The sequence below is a fragment of the Scyliorhinus torazame genome, chromosome 2 (genome assembly GCF_047496885.1).
Source record: "Scyliorhinus torazame isolate Kashiwa2021f chromosome 2, sScyTor2.1, whole genome shotgun sequence".
Taxonomy (NCBI): domain Eukaryota; kingdom Metazoa; phylum Chordata; class Chondrichthyes; order Carcharhiniformes; family Scyliorhinidae; genus Scyliorhinus; species Scyliorhinus torazame.
Genome location: NC_092708.1, coordinates 90,176,733 through 90,195,811, shown reverse-complemented (window position 1 = coordinate 90,195,811; position 19,079 = coordinate 90,176,733). Strand labels below are relative to the sequence as shown.

General features: G+C 49.4%; 1 protein-coding gene across 8 annotated transcripts in view; it reads left to right on the top strand.

The window, feature by feature from the left end:
* Window positions 1–19,079, top strand: part of scn1laa (sodium channel, voltage-gated, type I-like, alpha) — a 480,246-nt gene that overhangs the window by 155,265 nt on the left and 305,902 nt on the right. For all 8 annotated transcript variants that reach the window (XM_072473978.1, XM_072473996.1, XM_072473987.1 and 5 more), the window contains exons 3-4: window positions 2,747–2,867; window positions 14,066–14,153. In XM_072473978.1, coding sequence (XP_072330079.1) covers window positions 2,747–2,867; window positions 14,066–14,153 — 209 coding nt within the window. The remainder of the gene's footprint in view (window positions 1–2,746; window positions 2,868–14,065; window positions 14,154–19,079) is intronic.

Here is a 19,079-nt window from a genome sequence, read left to right as displayed (position 1 = left end):
GGACACATTTTCTTGAGTTTTCTAAGGAACGGCATTGGCCGGGTTTCCGGCCAATTGTTGCCGCCGGCATCAAAACCGGCGAGAGCGACTCCGGCGTCAACGAGCCTCCAGGCCCAGGCATTCACCCCTTCCTAGAGGGCTAATATGGCGCCGGAGTGGTGTCCGCAGCTCCGGCGCTCGAAATCCAGCGTGCCATGGCCTGAGTGGGTTTGCGCATGCGCGCCACGGCCGGCACGGGTTCGTGCATGCGCGCCACAGCCGGCGCGGGTACGCGCATGCACGTGGGTTGCCGTCTCCGCGCCGGCCCCCGGGCAATATGGCGGAGCATATGATACATGATATGCTCCATGATACATAAAGGGGCCCGGCGCGGAGTACATAGGACCCCCCCCGCCCGAATTAGCCGGCTGGCCGATCGGTAGGCCCCGATCGCTGGCCTGGCCACCGTGGAGGCAACCCCCGGAGACGGATCCCCCGCCCTCCCACCAGGACGGACCCCGCAGCCAGAACTCCGAGGTCCCGCCGGTATATAAAATTATGAGGGGCACAGACAGAGTGGGTAGTCAGAGGCTTTTCCCCAGGGTAGAGGGGTCAATTACTAGGGGGCATAGGTTTAAGGTGAGAGGGGCAAGGTTTAGAGTAGATGTACGAGGCAAGTTTTTTACGCAGAGGGTAGTGGGTGCCTGGAACTCACTACCGGAGGAGGTAGTGGAAGCAGGGACGATAGGGACATTTAAGGGGCATCTTGACAAATATATGAATAGGATGGGAATAGAAGGATACGGACCCAGGAAGTGTAGAAGATTGTAGTTTAGTTGGGCAGCATGGTCGGCACGGGCTTGGAGGGCCGAAGGGCCTGTTCCTGTGCTGTACATTTCTTTGTTCTTTGTAGAACCATACGTAACCCACACCGGAACTCGGGGGGTGGGGGGTGATGGGGGGGGCGGGGGGTGGAATCGGCCCGTCGAGGTGCGGAGAATTGCCGGGCGGGGGGCGCTTTCGTGTGGCGTGATTCTGCCCCCCCCCCCCCCCCCCCCCCCCCGCCGATTCTCCGACCTGGGCATTCCTGGATAATCACAGACATAAACAGTGCTTGAAGCTTGCCAGGTGGTTGGAGTAAAAAGAAGGTGATATGGGGGGATCTCACTTGGATCTTCTCCAAAAGCTGTTTGTCGTCAGCTTTGCTGAGACAACAAATGTTTAAATCATACATCAGGTTGGCTTGGCATGTGACCCTCTACCTCCAACTGCCAGTGGTATATCAGGCTCCGCATCGCAAAGCATCCCCTCATTGCATCGCAAAATGGCACCCCACCCCTGGAATTTCTTGGTGATCCCTCCCTTCCCTCTGGTATGGAGGTGACCCCCCTCACCCCCACACAGGCTCCCTCGACCTTGGGCTCCATCCCCCAAGGTTCTACCCTAACTAAAGAGGAGGAGTGGACCGGTAGTGCATTGTGGACAGGGGGTGGGCGGCCCTCGGGTGGACTTTGAGGGCAACTCCCTTCAGGAGTTACCCCCTTGGCCCATCACGGAGACCACCACATCAGATACATGTTTGGTGATACCTGTAGTGATCAGTCCCCACGTGCTTACTGACCCAGAGGACTGGGGAATCGTGAGGGCCCAGAAAATCTCGTGCCGGACCTGCTAAGTGGATGTAAATGGATCATTAAGACCCATTAACAGCCTACCCCTGGCGCATGTGTGTGAAACTCCATCCTGCTGCAAATGCGAGACTTGAAGCGCCCAGCATGAACCTCAATTACAACTGGATGCCCGATTCTCCGGCGATTGTGATCCGCGTTGCTGGCGTCGTGATGCGGAGATTCCAGCCCATTGACTTTGATCAGTTTTGCAGACAGGCTGACTCCACTCCAATGAATTGGAATGTACGGAAATGAAAATTGGGATTAGACATTTTAGACAATGCTCAAGTCACATTAGTCTCCATCTTTTTCAAAAGTTTAAAAAAAAAAGTTATTTCAGGTTTCCAGCCAAAGGATTACAAATCATTGTTTGGGCATTAAGCACATCTTCATGGCATTAAAAAATGGTTTGAATACTTGGGTGTAGTTGCAGGTTATTTTCTGCAGGTAAGCAGTTTGGCTGTCGGGGAGATAAAATAATGTTTTGCATAGAGAGTATGTAGATGAATGCTGTCAGAATTTGCTTTTAACATAACGTTTACATTTTAAATGTTATATATGTAGAAGGTACCTTCTATGGTAACTTCTGTTTTATTCAATTCAAAATAAGTTGCCAAGCAGGATTTACAAATATGTGATCCTGAAATACGGGTGAGGTGGTGGCATAGTGGTATTGTCACTGGACTGGTAAACCAGAGACCCAGAGTAATGCTCAGGGCCCCAGGTTCAAATCCCACCACTGCAGATGGTGAAATTTGAATTCAATAAAAATCTGGAATTAAAAGTGTAATGATAACCATGAAACCATTGTCAATTGTCGTAAAAACCCATCTGGTTCACTAATGTCCTTTAGGGAAGGAAATCTGTCGTCCTTACCTGGTCTGGCATACATGTGACTCCAGACCCACACCAATGTGGTTGACTCTTAACTTCCTTCTCAAGGGCAATTAGGGATAAAAAATTACAAATATTTTAAAATATTTATATGCAACTTTTTCCTGATACTGTTGAGTGGGTTTTGCAAGAATTGTGTAAGATGCAAAATATGCTTCTGTACTGACATTCACTGTAATAATCAATATTTTTTTTCTTTACAGACCTTTATAGTATTGAACAGAGGGAAGGCAATCTTCCGATTTAGTGCCACACCTGCCTTGTACATTTTAAGTCCTTTCAATCCTTTAAGGAAAGTAGCTATTAAGATTTTGGTACATTCATATCCTTTATGTGGTATATTTTGAATATATATGAAGATCTTGCGTGTTATAAAACTACTGAATCCTGTTTCACATTACACATGCAATGAGTCAAAACTGTTATGATCCACACCTCATTAATGAGCATACAAATTGCACTAAATTGTGCATTAATCAGCACGGTAGCACATTGTTGCTTCATACTGCCAGGGTCCAAGGTTCGATTCCCGCTTGGGTCACTGTCTGTGCGGATTCTGCTTGTTCTACCTGTGTCTGCGTGGGTTACCCCCACATGCTCCGGTTTCCTCCCACAAGTCCCAAAAGATGTTCTTGTTAGGTGACTTGGACATTCTGAATTCTCCCTCTGTGTACCGGACAGGCACCGGAGTATGGCGGCTAGGGGCTTTCCACAGTAACCTCATTGCAGTGTTAATATAAGCCTACTTGTGACAATAATAATAAACATTATTATTATTAATAATAATAATTCCATTAATTCAATTATTCAGTCGTAGTTGCTTTTTTGTTTTAATTTGATTTATTATTGTCACATGTATTAGTATACAGTGAAAAGTGTTGTTTCTTGCATGCTATACTGACAACGCATACCGTACATAGGGAAGGAAGGAGAGACAGGAGAGACTACAGAATGTAATGTTACAGTCATAACTGGGATGTAGGGAAAAGATCAACTTAATACGAGGTAGGCCCATTAAAAAGTCTGATGGCAGTAGGGAAGAAGCTGTTCCTGAATCGGTTGGTACGTGACCTCAAACTTTTGTATCTTTTTTCTTTTTTAAAAAATAAATTTTGAGTACCCAATTCATTTTTTCCAATTAAGGGGCAATTTAGCGTGGCCAATCCATCTAGCATGCACATCTTTTGGGTTGTGGGGGCAAAACCCATGCAAACATTGGGAGAATGTACAAACTCCACATGGACAGTGACCCAGAGCCGGGATCGAACCTGGGACCTCGGCGCTGTGAGGGAACAGGGCTAACCCACTGCACCACTGTGCTGCCCTTGTACCTTTTTTCTGACGGAAGAAGGTGGAAGAGAGTATGTCCGGGGTGCGTGAGGTCCTTAATTATGCTGGTTGCCTTTCCAAGGCAGCGGGAATTATAGATAGAGTCAATGGATGGGAGGCTTGTTTGCGTGATGGACTGGGCTACATTCATGACCTTTTGTTTTTTCCTGCGGTCTTGGGCAGAGCAGGATGCATATCAAGCAGTGATACAACCAGAAAGAATGCTTTCAATGGTGCATCTGTAAAGGTTGGTGAGAGTCGTAACTGACATGCCAAATTTCCTTAGTCTTCTGAGAAAGTAGAGTCGTTGGTGGGCTTTCTTAACTATATTATCGGCATGGGGAGACTAAGACAGGTTGTTGGTAATCTGGACACCTAAAAACTTGAAGCTCTCGACCCTTTCTACTTCGTTCCCATTGACGCAGACAGGGGCATGTTCTCCTACGCTTTCTGAAGTTGATGACAATCTCCTTCGTTTTGTTGACATTGAGGGAGAGATTTCTGAGCCAAAAAGAATCTCAAATGCGTCAGAAAGAAATATGATCCAAGAAAAACAGTTCCTTTGGTCTGCGTTTTGTTTTCGTAGTGTAGCTGCACGCTTTTCCTGTGCAGCATTTATGAGTGCGCACTTTGAAAACAATGTATAAAAGTATTCCCCAAAAACAATACCTGTGAGGCTGTACTAGCAGTCATCCAAATGAATACAGCCAAAAGGGAGCCTCCCATTAGGCTATAAAATCTCAATGGTGCTACAGTAAGACTGCCACTGTAGCCCCAGGCATGCTAGGTGGACAGTTAAAGGGTCAGAAATATCACAAAGATCTGTCCATCAGCAGCCTTTTCAGCCTTGAAGGCTGTGGAAAGCTATAAAGTGAAGTAATTGGAGGATAGAATGGAGCAAGAGAAGACTACTACAATACCTTAAGCCTTGATGGGGAATATCAAGGCTTGTATCATTTTCCAGGCCTATCACCACATTCCCCATGGTACACTTGGATAGCATTTGCAGATGCTTATCATGTGCACCATTATGTTGTGAGTGTTATGTCTTTCTGTCCAAAGTCATGCTCTAGAGTGGAGTGTAGGGTAGTACATAATATTTTTTGTATGACTGAATTTAATTTTAATGTAAGACAGAGTTTTCATAACTTATAAAGAATACATTAACTATGCAGGTATTTGAACTTTGCTTTTGCCACCATTTCAACATAATGGGTAAGGAAGGGAATACAGGTTGGGCAGTGGAATAGTAGCAGAAAATCAAAATGAAAACAAGCCTAGCAGCATCTGTGGAGAGAGAAACTGTGTTAATTGGTCATAGCTTTGCTCCCGACTCGGAACAAAAGTGCACTGGATCTTCAGATTTTCATTCTGGGTGATGGGGAGGGGTGGGCAAGACATGGGGACGTGGGAAACAGTGCAGAATATCACCTGGGTGCTGAGTCGGGCTGGCTGAAAGGCCTGCATTGGTGCTCTGGGACTTCATCCCAGTTATAATAAAAGGAATAAAGTAAAATACAGCCCCTGAGCCCTCCCCTCATGCACTCTGTCACTTCCTACACATTCTCCATGCCATACCTGTGCCAACTAATGCCACCTTTTAAAAATGTTTGTTCATGGAATGTGGTAGCATTTATTACCCATCCGTAATTGCCCTTGAGAAGGTGGTGGTGCCCTCTTGAACTGCTGTAGCCGATGTTGTGTAGATGTTGTGTAGATACATCCATAGTGCTGTTTGGGAGGAAGTTCCAGGACTTCAACCCAGCGACAAGGAAGGAACAGCAATATGCTTCCAAGTCAGGATGGTGTGTGACTTGAAGGGGAACTTGCAGGTGGTGATGTTCCCATGCATCTTCTGCCTTTGTCCTTGTAGGTGGTAGCGGTCGAGGGTTTGAACGTGCTGTTGAACGAGTCTTGGCGATTTGCTGCAGTGCATCTTGTAGATGGTACACACTGCTGCTACTGTACATCGGTGGTGGAGGAAATGAATGTTTGTGAATGGGGTGCCAACCAAGCAGGCTGCCATATCCTGATGATGTTGAGCTTCTTGAGTGTTGTTGGAGCTGCACTCATTCAGGCAAATGGAGACTATTCCATCAAACGCCTGACTTGTGCCTTGTAGATGATCGACAGGCTTTGGGAGGTCAGGAGATTCGTTACTCGCCAGAGGATTTCTAGCCTCTTACCTGCTCTTGTAGCCAGAATGTTTATATGGTTAGTCCAGTTCAGCTTTTGGTCAGTGGTGGGCCCAGGATATTGATAGTGGTGATTCAGTGATTATATTGCCATTGAATGTTAAGGGGTGATCGGTTAGATTCTTCTTATTGGAAATGGTTATTTCCTGGCACTAGAAGAGCATTAATGTTACTTGCCACTTGTTACCCAGGCCTGATATTGTCCAGGTCTTGTTTAATTTAATTTAATTTTTAAAATGATTTTTCGGGACGTGGTTAGGCCAGCATTTATTGCCCATCCCTAGTTGCCCTTCAGAAGGTGGTGGTGAGTTGCCTTCTTGAACAGTTGCAGTCCTTCAGTGTTTGTATTTAGACGTAGATTAATTCAGTATCTGAGGAGTTGCGAATGGTGCTGAACATTGCAATCATCAACAAACATCTCCATTTATGACCTTATGATGGAAGGAAGGTCATTGCTGAAGCAGCTGAAGGTGGCTGAGCCTAGGACACTACCCTGAGGAACTCTTGCAGTGATGCCCTGGGACTGAGATGATTGATCTCTAGCAGTCTCAATCCTCCGGCCTTGTTACGCTCTCGGTTAAGCGAAACGGGGCCGGTGAATAGTGGGAGAGGCCAAAAACGAGATCCGCACCAGGCGCCAAACAGTTTGCGATGCAACCGACCCGCTCCCCTAGGGGAAATCGGGATCTTGCCATAGCGTGGTGAGAAACCAATTATCATCACTTAAGCCCTATTTCCATAAAATTAACGAGAGCCACCCTTTATCCAATGGCCTCCTGTCGTTCAGCGGCCTCCCCAGCAAGTGTTCATGCTAGCGCCGATTAGTACTACTTTTTAAAAACGTGAACCTGGCGGAAGCCGTTCTGTGGGGAGCCGAGGATGGGCGTAGTCATCTTTGCTCACAGGCAAAGAGCTGGGGGCGCTGGTCTTGCTATCCCAGGGCTCTACAGGAGGTGGTGGTTGGGGCTCTGGGGGGGGGCAACGTTTGCGGCACCATCATACCAACCCCTGGATCGTGTGTACCTGTTCCTGGGGCAACTCTTCTCCCTGCCTGTCTGCTCCACTGACCACCCATAACTCCCACCGACTGCCAAGATCTCTGGCCATGCAGCTGAAGGTTATAGCCTCCAGGGAATTGGCAATCGTGGTGAAGTGAGCACTTCACACATGCCAATTGGATTCCCATTGGTGGGCAGGCCATGTAGCATGTGGGAGTCATTGCTTAGCATCCCAATCACACTGTGATGCCTGGAAGGTGTACCTGAACACTGCGGGAGGCAACACCACACATGCCACACGGATGGGACACAGCTCTGGGAACATGTCAAAGGCCGGAGGGTGGGTGAGTGTCACGGGATAGGGGCCAACGCCCAGTCTGGTTGACGTTGTGAACGGGTGTCCGGGGTACAGGGTCTGGGGCCCGTGAGGGGTCCTGCTGCGGCCAGGAGTACGTGGGCCGAGCATTCCGGGTAGAGGGGTGGGGGGATCAGTGGGGGAATGCAGAATCCCGGGGTAGGAGCCACCACTCTATGTCAGTCTATCACCCTCTCCCAATGATTACAGATATCGTACAGATACCTCCTACCTATCCCGTCTCCCCCTCCTCCGGTGCCCTCAGTGATCCTCAATGTACCTGGCCGTCCTAGCTCTACCATTAGTTCTAGCTGTGTCCTGAGGATGACCATTTGAGGTGGAGGCAGCCAGCTGCTTACCTCGTCTCGTGGTCTTCGATGCCACTGGCTGGTGTCCTCTGGGGCCAGAGGGCCCCGGCTCAACTGTCGACATGCACAGCTGTGCCGCCGCTCTGTTCCGTGTGCTGAACCTGAGGTGCAGCCTTTCAGAAGCGTGAAACCCGAGGGAGCAGGTGCCACCGTCGCCTCCCCAAGGGACATGTCTGGGTTGGCACTCAGCACCCCTTCCTCCGGGTCGGTGCCCACAGGGACTTGGGGTCACCTTGGGATGGAAGGGCAGATGGTTCGAGTCCCGGCTGCCCCTGCATCATCTGTCTCTGCCTGACTTGGTGGCCCCCCAATGTCTGCACCATCCTGCCCTTGGCGATACTCCTCAGTTACTGGGACAAGCTCTGTAGCGCCTCAGCCATGCCCGCCTGCGACTGGGACAAGCTCCGCAGTGCCTCGGCCATTCCCATCTGAGAGCGGGACATGTCCCGCCAAACCTCATCAAGGTCAGTCTGGTACTGTGTGACATCCCCCTGTGAGGCAGACATTCTTTTTTTTAAAAAATGTTTTTATTCTCCATTTTCACATTTTCCTTCAAAATTTACACCCCACCCACAAACAGTAAACGGTAACAAATACAAAATCAATCCCCTTAACAGTACCAACGATCCCATCCTCCCACCACCCCAAACAACGGCCCACCTGTCAATATATGCATCCAATAAAACAAACCCTCCCACGGTGGCAACAAAAAAACAAAGAAAAAGAAAAAGAAGTCCGGGACCGCCCATGGTCACCATTGACCTATAGAGTCCACTCCCCCTCCCCCCCTTAGACTCAACACCCTCCAACCTCTGAAAGAGTACTGTACATGATCCCCAAGAGTTGTACCCCACCCCCAGTCTCCAACTCCTCCCGTCCACTGCCTCTTGTAAAACTCCTCCTCCCAACCTCTGTTCCTTCCCCCCAACTTTCCACCCCGGTTAGACAACACGGACCCTGTTCTGCCAGGCTCCGATGGCCGCAGCCCCTCCCCCCACCTCACTCCCGTTCACTGGCCGGCTTAAACCAGCCAGCGTGGAGACCCCCGCCCTGGTCCCTTTCCCCCTTGCCCGGCCCTAGGAAAGCCCAGAAATCCCCTTTTAGCACACAAACCCTGCATATCCACCTACACCCCAAAGCACCCTCATTTCGAGTGAAAGTCCCATCACTTCCCTTGCCCAAATATATACAACATTGGCTCCTTTAGCCCATACACCCGCATGCAGTGAAACAAAAAAGAAGAAAATACAGTCATGAGGTTACATCGGCACATGGCCATTTCTCAATATCTCAGTTCTGCCACAGTCCTTCTGCCTTCGCAAACTCCTCCGCTGCTTCCGCCGTTCCAAAATAAAAGTCCCTGAGCTTGTAAGTCACCCTCAGCTTCGCTGGATATACAATGCCACACTGCACCGTGCTAATATACAGTGCCCTCTTCACCCGGTTGAAGGCAGCCCGCCTCCTCGCCAGCTCCACCGTAAAGTCCTGGTATACACGTATACCAGCTCCAGCCCACTGCACCACCCGCTTCTGCTTGGCCCAGCTCAGGACCTTCTCCTTCACACTGTACCTACGGAAGCACAGAGTAACTACCCTTGGCGGCTCACTCGCCTTTGGTACAGGCCTCCACGACCGATGAGCCCGATCCAGTTCATATCGGGAGGGATCCTCGCCCTCTCCCAATAGTTTCGCCAGCATCGCGGCAAAATACTCAGTCGGCCTCGGTCCTTCAACTCCTTCGGGCAGCCCCACAATCCTCAAATTCTGTCACCTGGATCTGTTTTCCAGGTCTTCCATTTTTCCTCGCAGATCCTTGTTAATGTCCATCACCTTCCGTATCTCCTTCCCCAACGAGGCAAGTTGATCACCGTGCTGCAATAACATCTCCTCCACTTCGTTCAGTGCCTCCCCTTGCTCTCGCACCTCCGCCACTGCGCTCGCCACCGCCATCACCGGGGAAATTGCCTCCTCCACCAGCACACTCAAAACCTCCCTCATCTCCTTCCTCATTGTCTCCATGTATTTTGTAAACTGCCTTTCGAATTCCGCAGCCATCACCTTAGTTATTTCTTCAGCCGTAAGCAATGCGGCCTCCCCTGGTGCTCCAGCCTCCATTTTCCTTGGTGACCCCACGGTGACCTTTCCACTCCCTGACGGACCTTCAGCTGTTTTCCTTACGGACGTTCTTTTGCTCACCCTCAACATTTTTTTTCACTGTGCCTTCACTCTGCCGCCTCTGTGCCTTCTTCCTGCTTTTGCCACCTCCGTGGACCCTGGGAACGGGCTTAAAGCCCCGGAAATGCAGTTCCCGAACGGGAGCCCTGCATTGTGCGGCCGCCTCCCGCCCGCTGTCACCGGAAGTCGAGGCAGACATTCTGTCGAGACCATGGGCCATGGCCGTCACCGACTGAGTGCTGCCTCGGACACTTTCACTAATGCTGCTGACGTCGTGCACCAGGCTCTCCAGTGCGGTTGCCACACTAGCAGCATTGGCCTTGGTGCCACTCATTGACGGCGCCATCTCCTACGCCCATAGTCGCTGAGACTCCTCCAATCGTCTATGGATCTGGAGTGACACTGACATCTCCTTCTGAATGTCTCGTCGCTCCCTATCATCTCCATCAGCTCCAGGTAACCCTGTTCCAAAGGCTCAGCATCAAGCTGGGACTCAGTTGGGTCCAGGGGTCCACCAGCCCTCTGACTGCTGTTTCCTGCCTCCACCAGATGCATCATCAGCAGTGTGGCGCTCACCAGATTGTGCCCCAGAAGCCTGTCCAATGACATGTCCCACCGAGGTGTGTGTATCTGCGCTGGTGGAGGGTGGGGATGACAGCTGTGACGCCACTATAATGGTTGCACCCTCGGAACTTTCCTCCGCGGTGTTCTCCTCGGAGTCAGGAGAGGGTGCCGCCCGGGATGGGCTGGTGGAGAATGGACATGTGGTCAGTGGGAGGGCTGGGTCAGTCACTACTCACGTTTGACAGGTATTCCGGGTGGCGCCCAGTGGTCCCTCACCTCTGCGACATCTGCCAGCCTCCGCATGGGTGACCGCCCTGTCCTTGGGCACACCAATCACCTCCAGGGCCCGTTCCTCGAGGGAGGTGAGGATTCTCAAGTCCGACACCCCACCGCCAGTCTGGGCCTTCTCCTGCCGATTATGGGAGAGCTTTTCCTGAGGAGACAGAGAGGGCAACGTTAACCACACAGGTGGTTCACAATTGATGTTGGGGGACGGTGGGGGGGGGGGGGGGGGGGGTGGGGTGGGTGAAGAGAGGGTTGAAGGGATGAGTGGAGGGAGGGTTTAAGGGGAGGGCGGAGGAGGGAGGGGTTGTGGGGGCCGATGCGCCCTTGGGGGAGATGGGGGCATTCGTGTCTGCTCACCCTGGCTGCCCAGTGTAGGTCGTTGACCTTCCTGCACTGGAGGCCAGTCCTCCTGGTCACACTCCCCAAGCTGACTGCTGCCCCCACCTCGTCCTAGGCAGCACTGGCTGCTTTGTGGCTCACCTTCTGGTGCCCCCGGGGGAACAGGACATCCCTCCTGGCCTCCACCATGTCCAGGAGCCTCCCATGGTCAGCATACCCGAATCTTGGGGCTGGTCTCCTTGGTGCCATTGTTGCGAGCTGGCTATGGTTGGCTGAGCAAGTGCAGCTTAACTGCGGCTCGAAGTTGTTAGTGGGGGGCTGGCAAGCGTGGTGCCGGAGAATCAGCTGGTGAGCCGCCATTTGCTGCGAGAAGCCCGTGAGTCCTCATTAAGTGGACCAATTAACGTTAAATAACGTTGCCTGCCTCACTGGTATTATTCGGCATGGTAGCACAGTGGTTAGCACTGTTGTTTGAGGATCCCAGGTTTGATTCCCGCTTGGGTCATTGTCTGTGCGGAGTCTACACATTCTCCCCGTGTCTGCGTGGGTTTCCTCCGGGTGCTCCGGTTTCCCCCCACATGTCCCGAAAGACGTGCTGTTTGGTGAATTGGGCATTCTGAATTCTCGCTCAGTGTACCCGAACTGGCGCCGGAGGGTGACGACTAGGGGATATTCACAGTAACTTCATTGCAGTGTTAATGTAAGCCTACTTGTGACACTCATAAAGATGATTATTATTATGATGTCAAGGGCAGCCACTCTCACCTCACCTCTGGAGTTAAGCTCTTTTATCCATGTTTCAACCAGTGCTCTGATAAGGTCAGGAGCTGAATGGCCCTGGCAAAACCCAAACTGAGTGTCACTCAGCAGATTATTGCTAAGTAAGTGCCGTTGGATAGTAGGTTTTAAACCTACTTAGGTGAGCTTAACCGGGATCTAACGGCCTCCCTGGAACTAGTGGCCATCCCAGCTAGACCGCAGCCGAGCACCGTTCAGTACTGTCCACACTTAACGGAATGAACTTGAGAGTGGGTGGTCAGGAACAGGGCAGTGTGGCTCCCTGCCTATCCTGGAATGTGGGTACATTGGCACTGCCACCCTGGCACTGCCAAGATTCCCAGGTGGCACAGCCAAGCTGACAGGGTGCTGGTGCCAGGGTGGCACTGCCAAGGGTCACGGCCCAAGGGGGGCCATGAAATGAAATGAAATGAAAGTCGCTTATTGTCACATGTAGGCTTCAAATGAAGTTACTGTGAAAAGCCCCTAGTCGCCACATTCCAGCGCCTGTTCGGGGAGGCTGTTACGGGAATTGAACCATGCTGCTGGCCTGCTTTCAAAGCCAGCGATTTAGCCCTGTGCTAAACATGCCGATGAAAGGAGGGTGGAGAAGGGATTTGAAGTGTGGCATGGTGCAGGGCAGGTAAGTAGGGGTCTCTGGGATGCAGGGGGTGGCGGGTATGGGTCCTGGAAAAGGTGGGCCTTAAGAGGGCCCCCCCCCCAACAAGGGTGTGTCCTCACATGGGGGGGGTGCCAATGTGTGCTGGGGGGATTGCCCATGGGTGGGGGGTGTGGGGGATGGCAAGCTCACTTGACATTGGAGCACGCTTTCAAAATGGCGGCCCGATCACTGAGTTCAGCTTCCCAGTGCTGAACAAAATTCTAAGTGTGGGCTCAACCAGTGAGAAACCCCTCTGAGCCAAAAAAAGTGACTAAGTGTCGTTTGATAGGGGTGGGGAACTTGCCGACTCTGAAACTCCCTGCAAAATCTGCCACAAATTAACTTAGAATTTCTTCCGTTAAATTCCGCCCGTAGGATTCTCAGGGGGCTTCTACAGGGTAGATGCTGCAAGGTTATTTCCTTTGTGGGAAAATATAGGACCAGAGAGCATAATCTCAGAGTAAGGAGTACTATTTAAGACAGAAATGAGGAGGGATTTCTTCTCAGAGGGTAGTGAATCTGTGGAATTTCTTTTCTGCTGTAGAGGCTGGATCGTTAAATATGTTCAAGGCTTAGATAGACAGATTTTAATTAGTGAGGGAATAAAGTGTTATGGGGATAACACTGGTAAAGTGAAGTTGAGGATAATAATAGATCAGTCATGATCTGCTTGATTGGCAGAACAGACTCGATTGGGCCTTTTTCTGTCCTCTGTCTTATTGTCTTATAAGATCTTGAGGGGACTTGACAGAATGGATGCAGGAAGGATGTTTGATCTTGTAGGAGAAACTAGAACTAGGGGACACCAGTTAAGAATAAGATGTCCCCTTTTTAGGACAGAAACAAGGAGTAATTTTTCTCTCAGAGGGTTGTTAGTATGTGTAATTCTCTTCCCTGGAAAGTGGTGGAGTAATTAAATTTATTCAAGGCTGAGTTGGATAGATTTTTGATAGACTGGAGTGAAGGGTTACGGGAGACGGGGAGGAAAGTGGAGTTGAGACCACAACTAGATAAGCCATGAGCTTATTGAATGGCGGACCAGGCTCGAATAGCCTACTCCTGCACCTAAATCCGATGTTATTGTATGACGGTCTCTTTCATTTTTCAGGAAAGGGTTTTCAACTCACTACCTTTTATCAGAGCATGTCCATTTATAGATTACCCTTATAAAGAGCTGTCTGCTCTTCCAGACTCAGATTCTGTTCATGGACAGTGAACCTGGGGGTAACCCTTATTGCATTAAATTGGTAAGAAGGCGAACAAATCTAGTGGGATCTGCAGAAAGGAAAGTTTGGATCTATTGGTAAAAATCCTTTTGGTCACATTTTAATAGTTCTGAAATCTGTCATTCCAAAAAGGACCCATATCCCTTTAAGATACTTATTCTTCCTGATTTTATAAAAACTGTGACTGCAATTCAAAGGGCTCTCTTTTATGAATTACATTATATTTGCTTTCCTTGACTAAAGCTTACATTGTTCAGCATGCTTATCATGTGCACTATTATGACGAATTGTGTGTTTATGACCATGGATAATCCTCCAGACTGGGCGAAGAATGTAGAGTAAGTGCAGAATATTCCGTGTACTATTGAGTTTGCAATATCATTAATTTAAAATGAGAGAATTGCCCTAACAAAGAACACAGTTGGAGCGATTTTCCGGCCTCGCTGTAGAATGGCGAGAACATAGAACATAGAACAATACAGCACAATGGGCAGCACGGTAGCATTGTGGATAGCACAATTGCTTCACAGCTCCAGGGTCCCAGGTTCGATTCCGGCTTGGGTCACTGTCTGTGCGGAGTCTGCACATCCTCCCCGTGTGTGCGTGGGTTTCCTCCGGGTGCTCCGGTTTCCTCCCACAGTCCAAAGATGTGCAGGTTAGGTGGATTGGCCATGATAAATTGCCCTTAGTGTCCAAAATTGCCCTTAGTGTTGGGTAGGGTTACTGGGTTATGGGGATAGGGTGGAGGTGTTGACTTTGGGTAGGGTGCTCTTTCCAAGAGCCGGTGCAGACTCGATTAGCCGAATGGCCTCCTTCTGCACTGTAAATTCTATGAGTACAGGCCCTTCGGCCCTCGATGTTGCGCCGACCTGTGAAACCACTCTAAAGCCCATCTACACTATTCCCTTATCATCCAATGACCATTTAAATGCCCTTAATGTTGGCAAGTCCAATACTGTTGCAGGCAGGGCATTCTACACCCTTACTACTCTCTGAGTTAAGAACCTACCTCTGACATCTGTCCGATATCTATCTCCCCTCAATTTAAAGCTATGTCCCCTCGTGCTAGCCATCACCATCCGAGGAAAAAGGCTCTCACTGTCCACCCTATCTAATCCTCTGATCATCTTGTATGCCTCAATTAAATAACCTCTTAACCTTCTCTCTAACGAAAACAGCCTCAAGTCCCTCAGCCTTTCCTCATAAGATCTTCCCTCCATACCAGGCAACATCCTGGTAAATCTCCTCTGCACCCTTTCCAATACTTCCACATCCTTCCTATAATGCGGCGACCAGAGCTTCACGCAATACTCCAAATGCGGCCGCACCAGAGTTTTGTACAGCTGCAACATGACCTCATGGCTCCGAAACTCAATCCCTCTACCAGTAAAAGCTAACACACCGTATGCCTTCTTAATAACCCTATCAACCTGGGTGGCAACTTGCAGGGATCTGTGTCCATGGACAGCGAGATCTCTCTGCTCATTCACACTACCAAGAATCTTACCTTTAGCCCAGTACCCTCTCTTCCTGTTATTCCTTCCAAAATGAATCACCTCACACTTTTCTGCATTAAACTCCATTTGCCACCTCTCAGCCCAGCTCTGCAGCTTATCTATGTCCCTCTGTAACGTGCAACATCCTTCCGCACTATCCACAACTCCACCTGCTTTAGTGTCATCTGCAAATTTACTCACCAATCCTTCTATGCCCTCCTCCAGCTCATTTATAAAAATGACAAACAGCAGTGGCCCCAAAACAGATTCCTCTGGTACACCACTAGTAACTGAACTCCAGGCTGAACATTCCCCATCAACCACCACCCTCTGTCTTCTTACAGCTAGCCAATTTCTGATCCAAACTGCTAAATAACCCTGAATCCCATGCCTCTGTATTTTCTGCAACAGCCTACCATGAGGAACCTTATCAAACGCTTTACTGAAATCCATATATACCAGATCAACTGCTTTACCCTCGTCCACCTGTTTGGTCACCTTCTCAAAGAACTCAATAAGGTTTGTGAGGCACGACCTATCCTTCACAAAACCGTGTTGACTATGTCTAATCAAATGATTCCTTTCTGGATGATTATAAATCCTATCTCTTATAAACCTTTCCAAGACTTTGCCCACAACAGAAGTAAGGCTCACTGGTCTATACTTACCGGGGTTGTCTCTACTCCCCTTCTTGAACAAGGGGACAACATTTGCTATCCTCCAGTCTTCTGGCAGTATTCCTGTCGACAAAGATGACTTAAAGATCAAAGCCAAAGGCTCAGAAATCTCCTCCCTAGCTTCCCAGAGAATCCTAGGATAAATCCCATCCGGCCCAGGGGACTTATCTATTTTCACACTTTCCAGAATTGCTAACACCTCCTCCTTATGAACCTCAAGCCCTTCTAGTCTAGTAGCCTGTATCTCAGTATTCTCCTCCACAACATTGTCTTTTTCCTGTGTGAATACTGACAAAAAATATTCATTGAGCACCTCTCCTATCTCCTGGGACTCCACGCACAACTTCCCACTACTGTCCTTGATTGGCCCTACTCTTACCCGAGTCATTCTTTTATTCCTGACATACCTATAGAAACCTTTAGTGTTATCCTTGATCCTACCTGCCAAAGACTTCTCATATTCCCTCCTGGCTCTTCTTAGCTCTCTCTTTAGGTCGTTCCTAGCTAACTTGTAACTCTCGAGCGCCCTAACTGAACCTTCACATTCCATCTCGACAAAAGCCTCCTACTTCATCTTGACAAGTGATTCAACTACTTTAGTAATGCCCGGTTCCCTCGCTCGACCACTTCCTCCCTGCCTGACAGGTACATACTTATCAAAGACACGCAGTAGCTGTTCCTTGAACAAGCTCCACATTTCAATTGTGCCCATACCCATCCTATGCATCCTAAGTCTTGCCTCATCGCATCACAATTGCCTTTCCACCAGCTATAACTCTTGCCCTGTGGTATATACCTATCCCTTTTTATCGCTAAAGTAAACGTAACCAAATTGTGGTCACTATCACCAAAGTTCTCACCTACCTCCAAATCTAACACCTGTCCTGGTTCATTACCCAGTACCAAATCCAATATGGCCTCACCTCCTGTTGGCCTATCTACATTATGTGTCAGGAAACCCTCCTGCACACATTGGACAAAAACGGACCCATCTAAAGTACTCGAACCATAGCGTTTCCAGTCACTATTTGGAAAGTTAAAGTCCCCCATAACACCAACCCTGTTACTTTCACTCCTATCCAGAATCATCTTTGCAATCCATTCCTCTACATCTCTGGAACTTTTCAGAGGCCTATAGAAAACCCCCAACAGGGTGACCTCTCCTTTCCTGTTTCAAACCTCAGCCCATACTACCTCAGAAAACATCCTTTCTGCCGCCGTAATACTGTCCTTGACTAACAATGCCACCCCTCCCCCTCTTTTACCACCTTCCCTGAGCTTACTGAAATATCTAAACCCCGGAACCTGCAACAACCATTCCTGTCCCTGCTCTATCCATGTCTCCGAAATGGCCACAACATCGAAGTCCCAGGTACCAACCCATGCCGCAAGTTCACCCACCTTATTCCGGATGCTCCTGGCATTGAAGTAGGCACACTTTAAACCACCTTCCTGCACGGTACACTCCTGCAACCTTGAAACCTTACTCATGACCTCACTACTCTCAACCTCCTGTATAAGTAGCACAAGTGGATAGCACTGTGGCTTCACAGCGCCAGGGTCCCAGGTTTGATTCCCCGCTGGGTCACTGTGTGTGCGGAGTCTGCACATCCTCCCCGTGTCTGCGTGGGTTTCCTACGGGTGCTCCGGTTTCGTCCCACAGTCCAAAGACGTGCAGGTTAGGTGGATTGGCCATGATTGCCCTTCGTGTCCAAAAAGGTTAGGAAGGGTTATTGGGTTAGGGTGGAAGTGAGGACTTAAGTGGGTCGGTGCAGACTCGATGGGCTGAATGGCCTCCTTCTGCAGTGTATGTTCTATGAAATATACTGGAGCTGCAATTTAGGTTCCCTACCCCCTGCTGAATTAGTTTAAACCCTCCCGAAGAGCATTAGCAAATGTACCCCCCAGGATATTGGTACCCCTCTGGTCCAGGTGTAGACCATCCCGTTTGTAGAGGTCCCACTTACCCCAGAATTAGCCCCAATTATCCAGGTATCTGAAACCCTCCCTCCTGCACCATCCCTGTAGCCACGTGTTCAACTGCTCTCTCTCTCCCTATTCCTCGTCTCGCTAGCACGTGGCACGGGTAACAACCCAGAGATAATAACTCTGTTTGTTCTAGCTCTAAGTTTCCACCCTAGCACCCTGAATTCCTGCCTTACATCCCTATCCCTTTTCCTACTTATGTCGTTAGTGCCTATGTGGACCACGACTTGGGGCTGCTCCCCCTCCCCCTTAAGGATCCCGAAAACACGATCCAAGACATCACGGACCCTGGCACCTGGGAGGCAACACACCAATCGCGAGTCTCTCTCGTTCCCACAGAATCTCCTATCTATCCCCCTAACTATGGAGTCTCCAATGACTAATGCTCTACTCCTCTCCCCCTTCCCTTCTGAGCAACAGGGACAGACTCTGTGCCAAAGACCTGTACCCCATGGCTTACCTCTGGTAAGTCGTCCTCCCCACCATTATCCAAAGCGGGATACTTGTTACCAAGGGGAACGACCACAGGGGATCCCTGTACTGACTTCTTCCTCCCAGCGCCTCTCACCATCACCCATCTTACGAGGGTAAGAGTTGGGCCAGTCAAGGACAGTAGTGGGAAGTTGTGCTTGGAGCCCCAGGAGATAGGAGAGGTGCTAAATGAATATTTTTCGTCAGTATTCACACAGGAAAAAGACAATGTTGTCGAGGAGAATACTGAGATTCAGGCTACTAGACTAGAAGGGTTTGAGGTTCATAAGGAGGAGGTGTTCACAATTCTGGAAAAGGTGAAAATAGATAAGTCCCCTGGGCCGGATGGGATTTATCCTAGGATTCTCTGGGAAGCTAGGGAGGAGATTGCTGAGCCTTTGGCTTTGATCTTTAAGTCCTCTTTGTCAACAGGAAGAGTGCCAGAAGACTGGAGGATAGCAAATGTTGTCCCCTTGTTCAAGAAGGGGAGTAGAGACAACCCCGGTAATTATAGACCAGTGAGCCTTACTTCTGTTGTGGGCAAAATCTTGGAAAGGTTTATAAGAGATAGCGTGTATAATCATCTGGAAAGGAATAATTTGATTAGACATAGTCAACACGGTTTTGTGAAGGG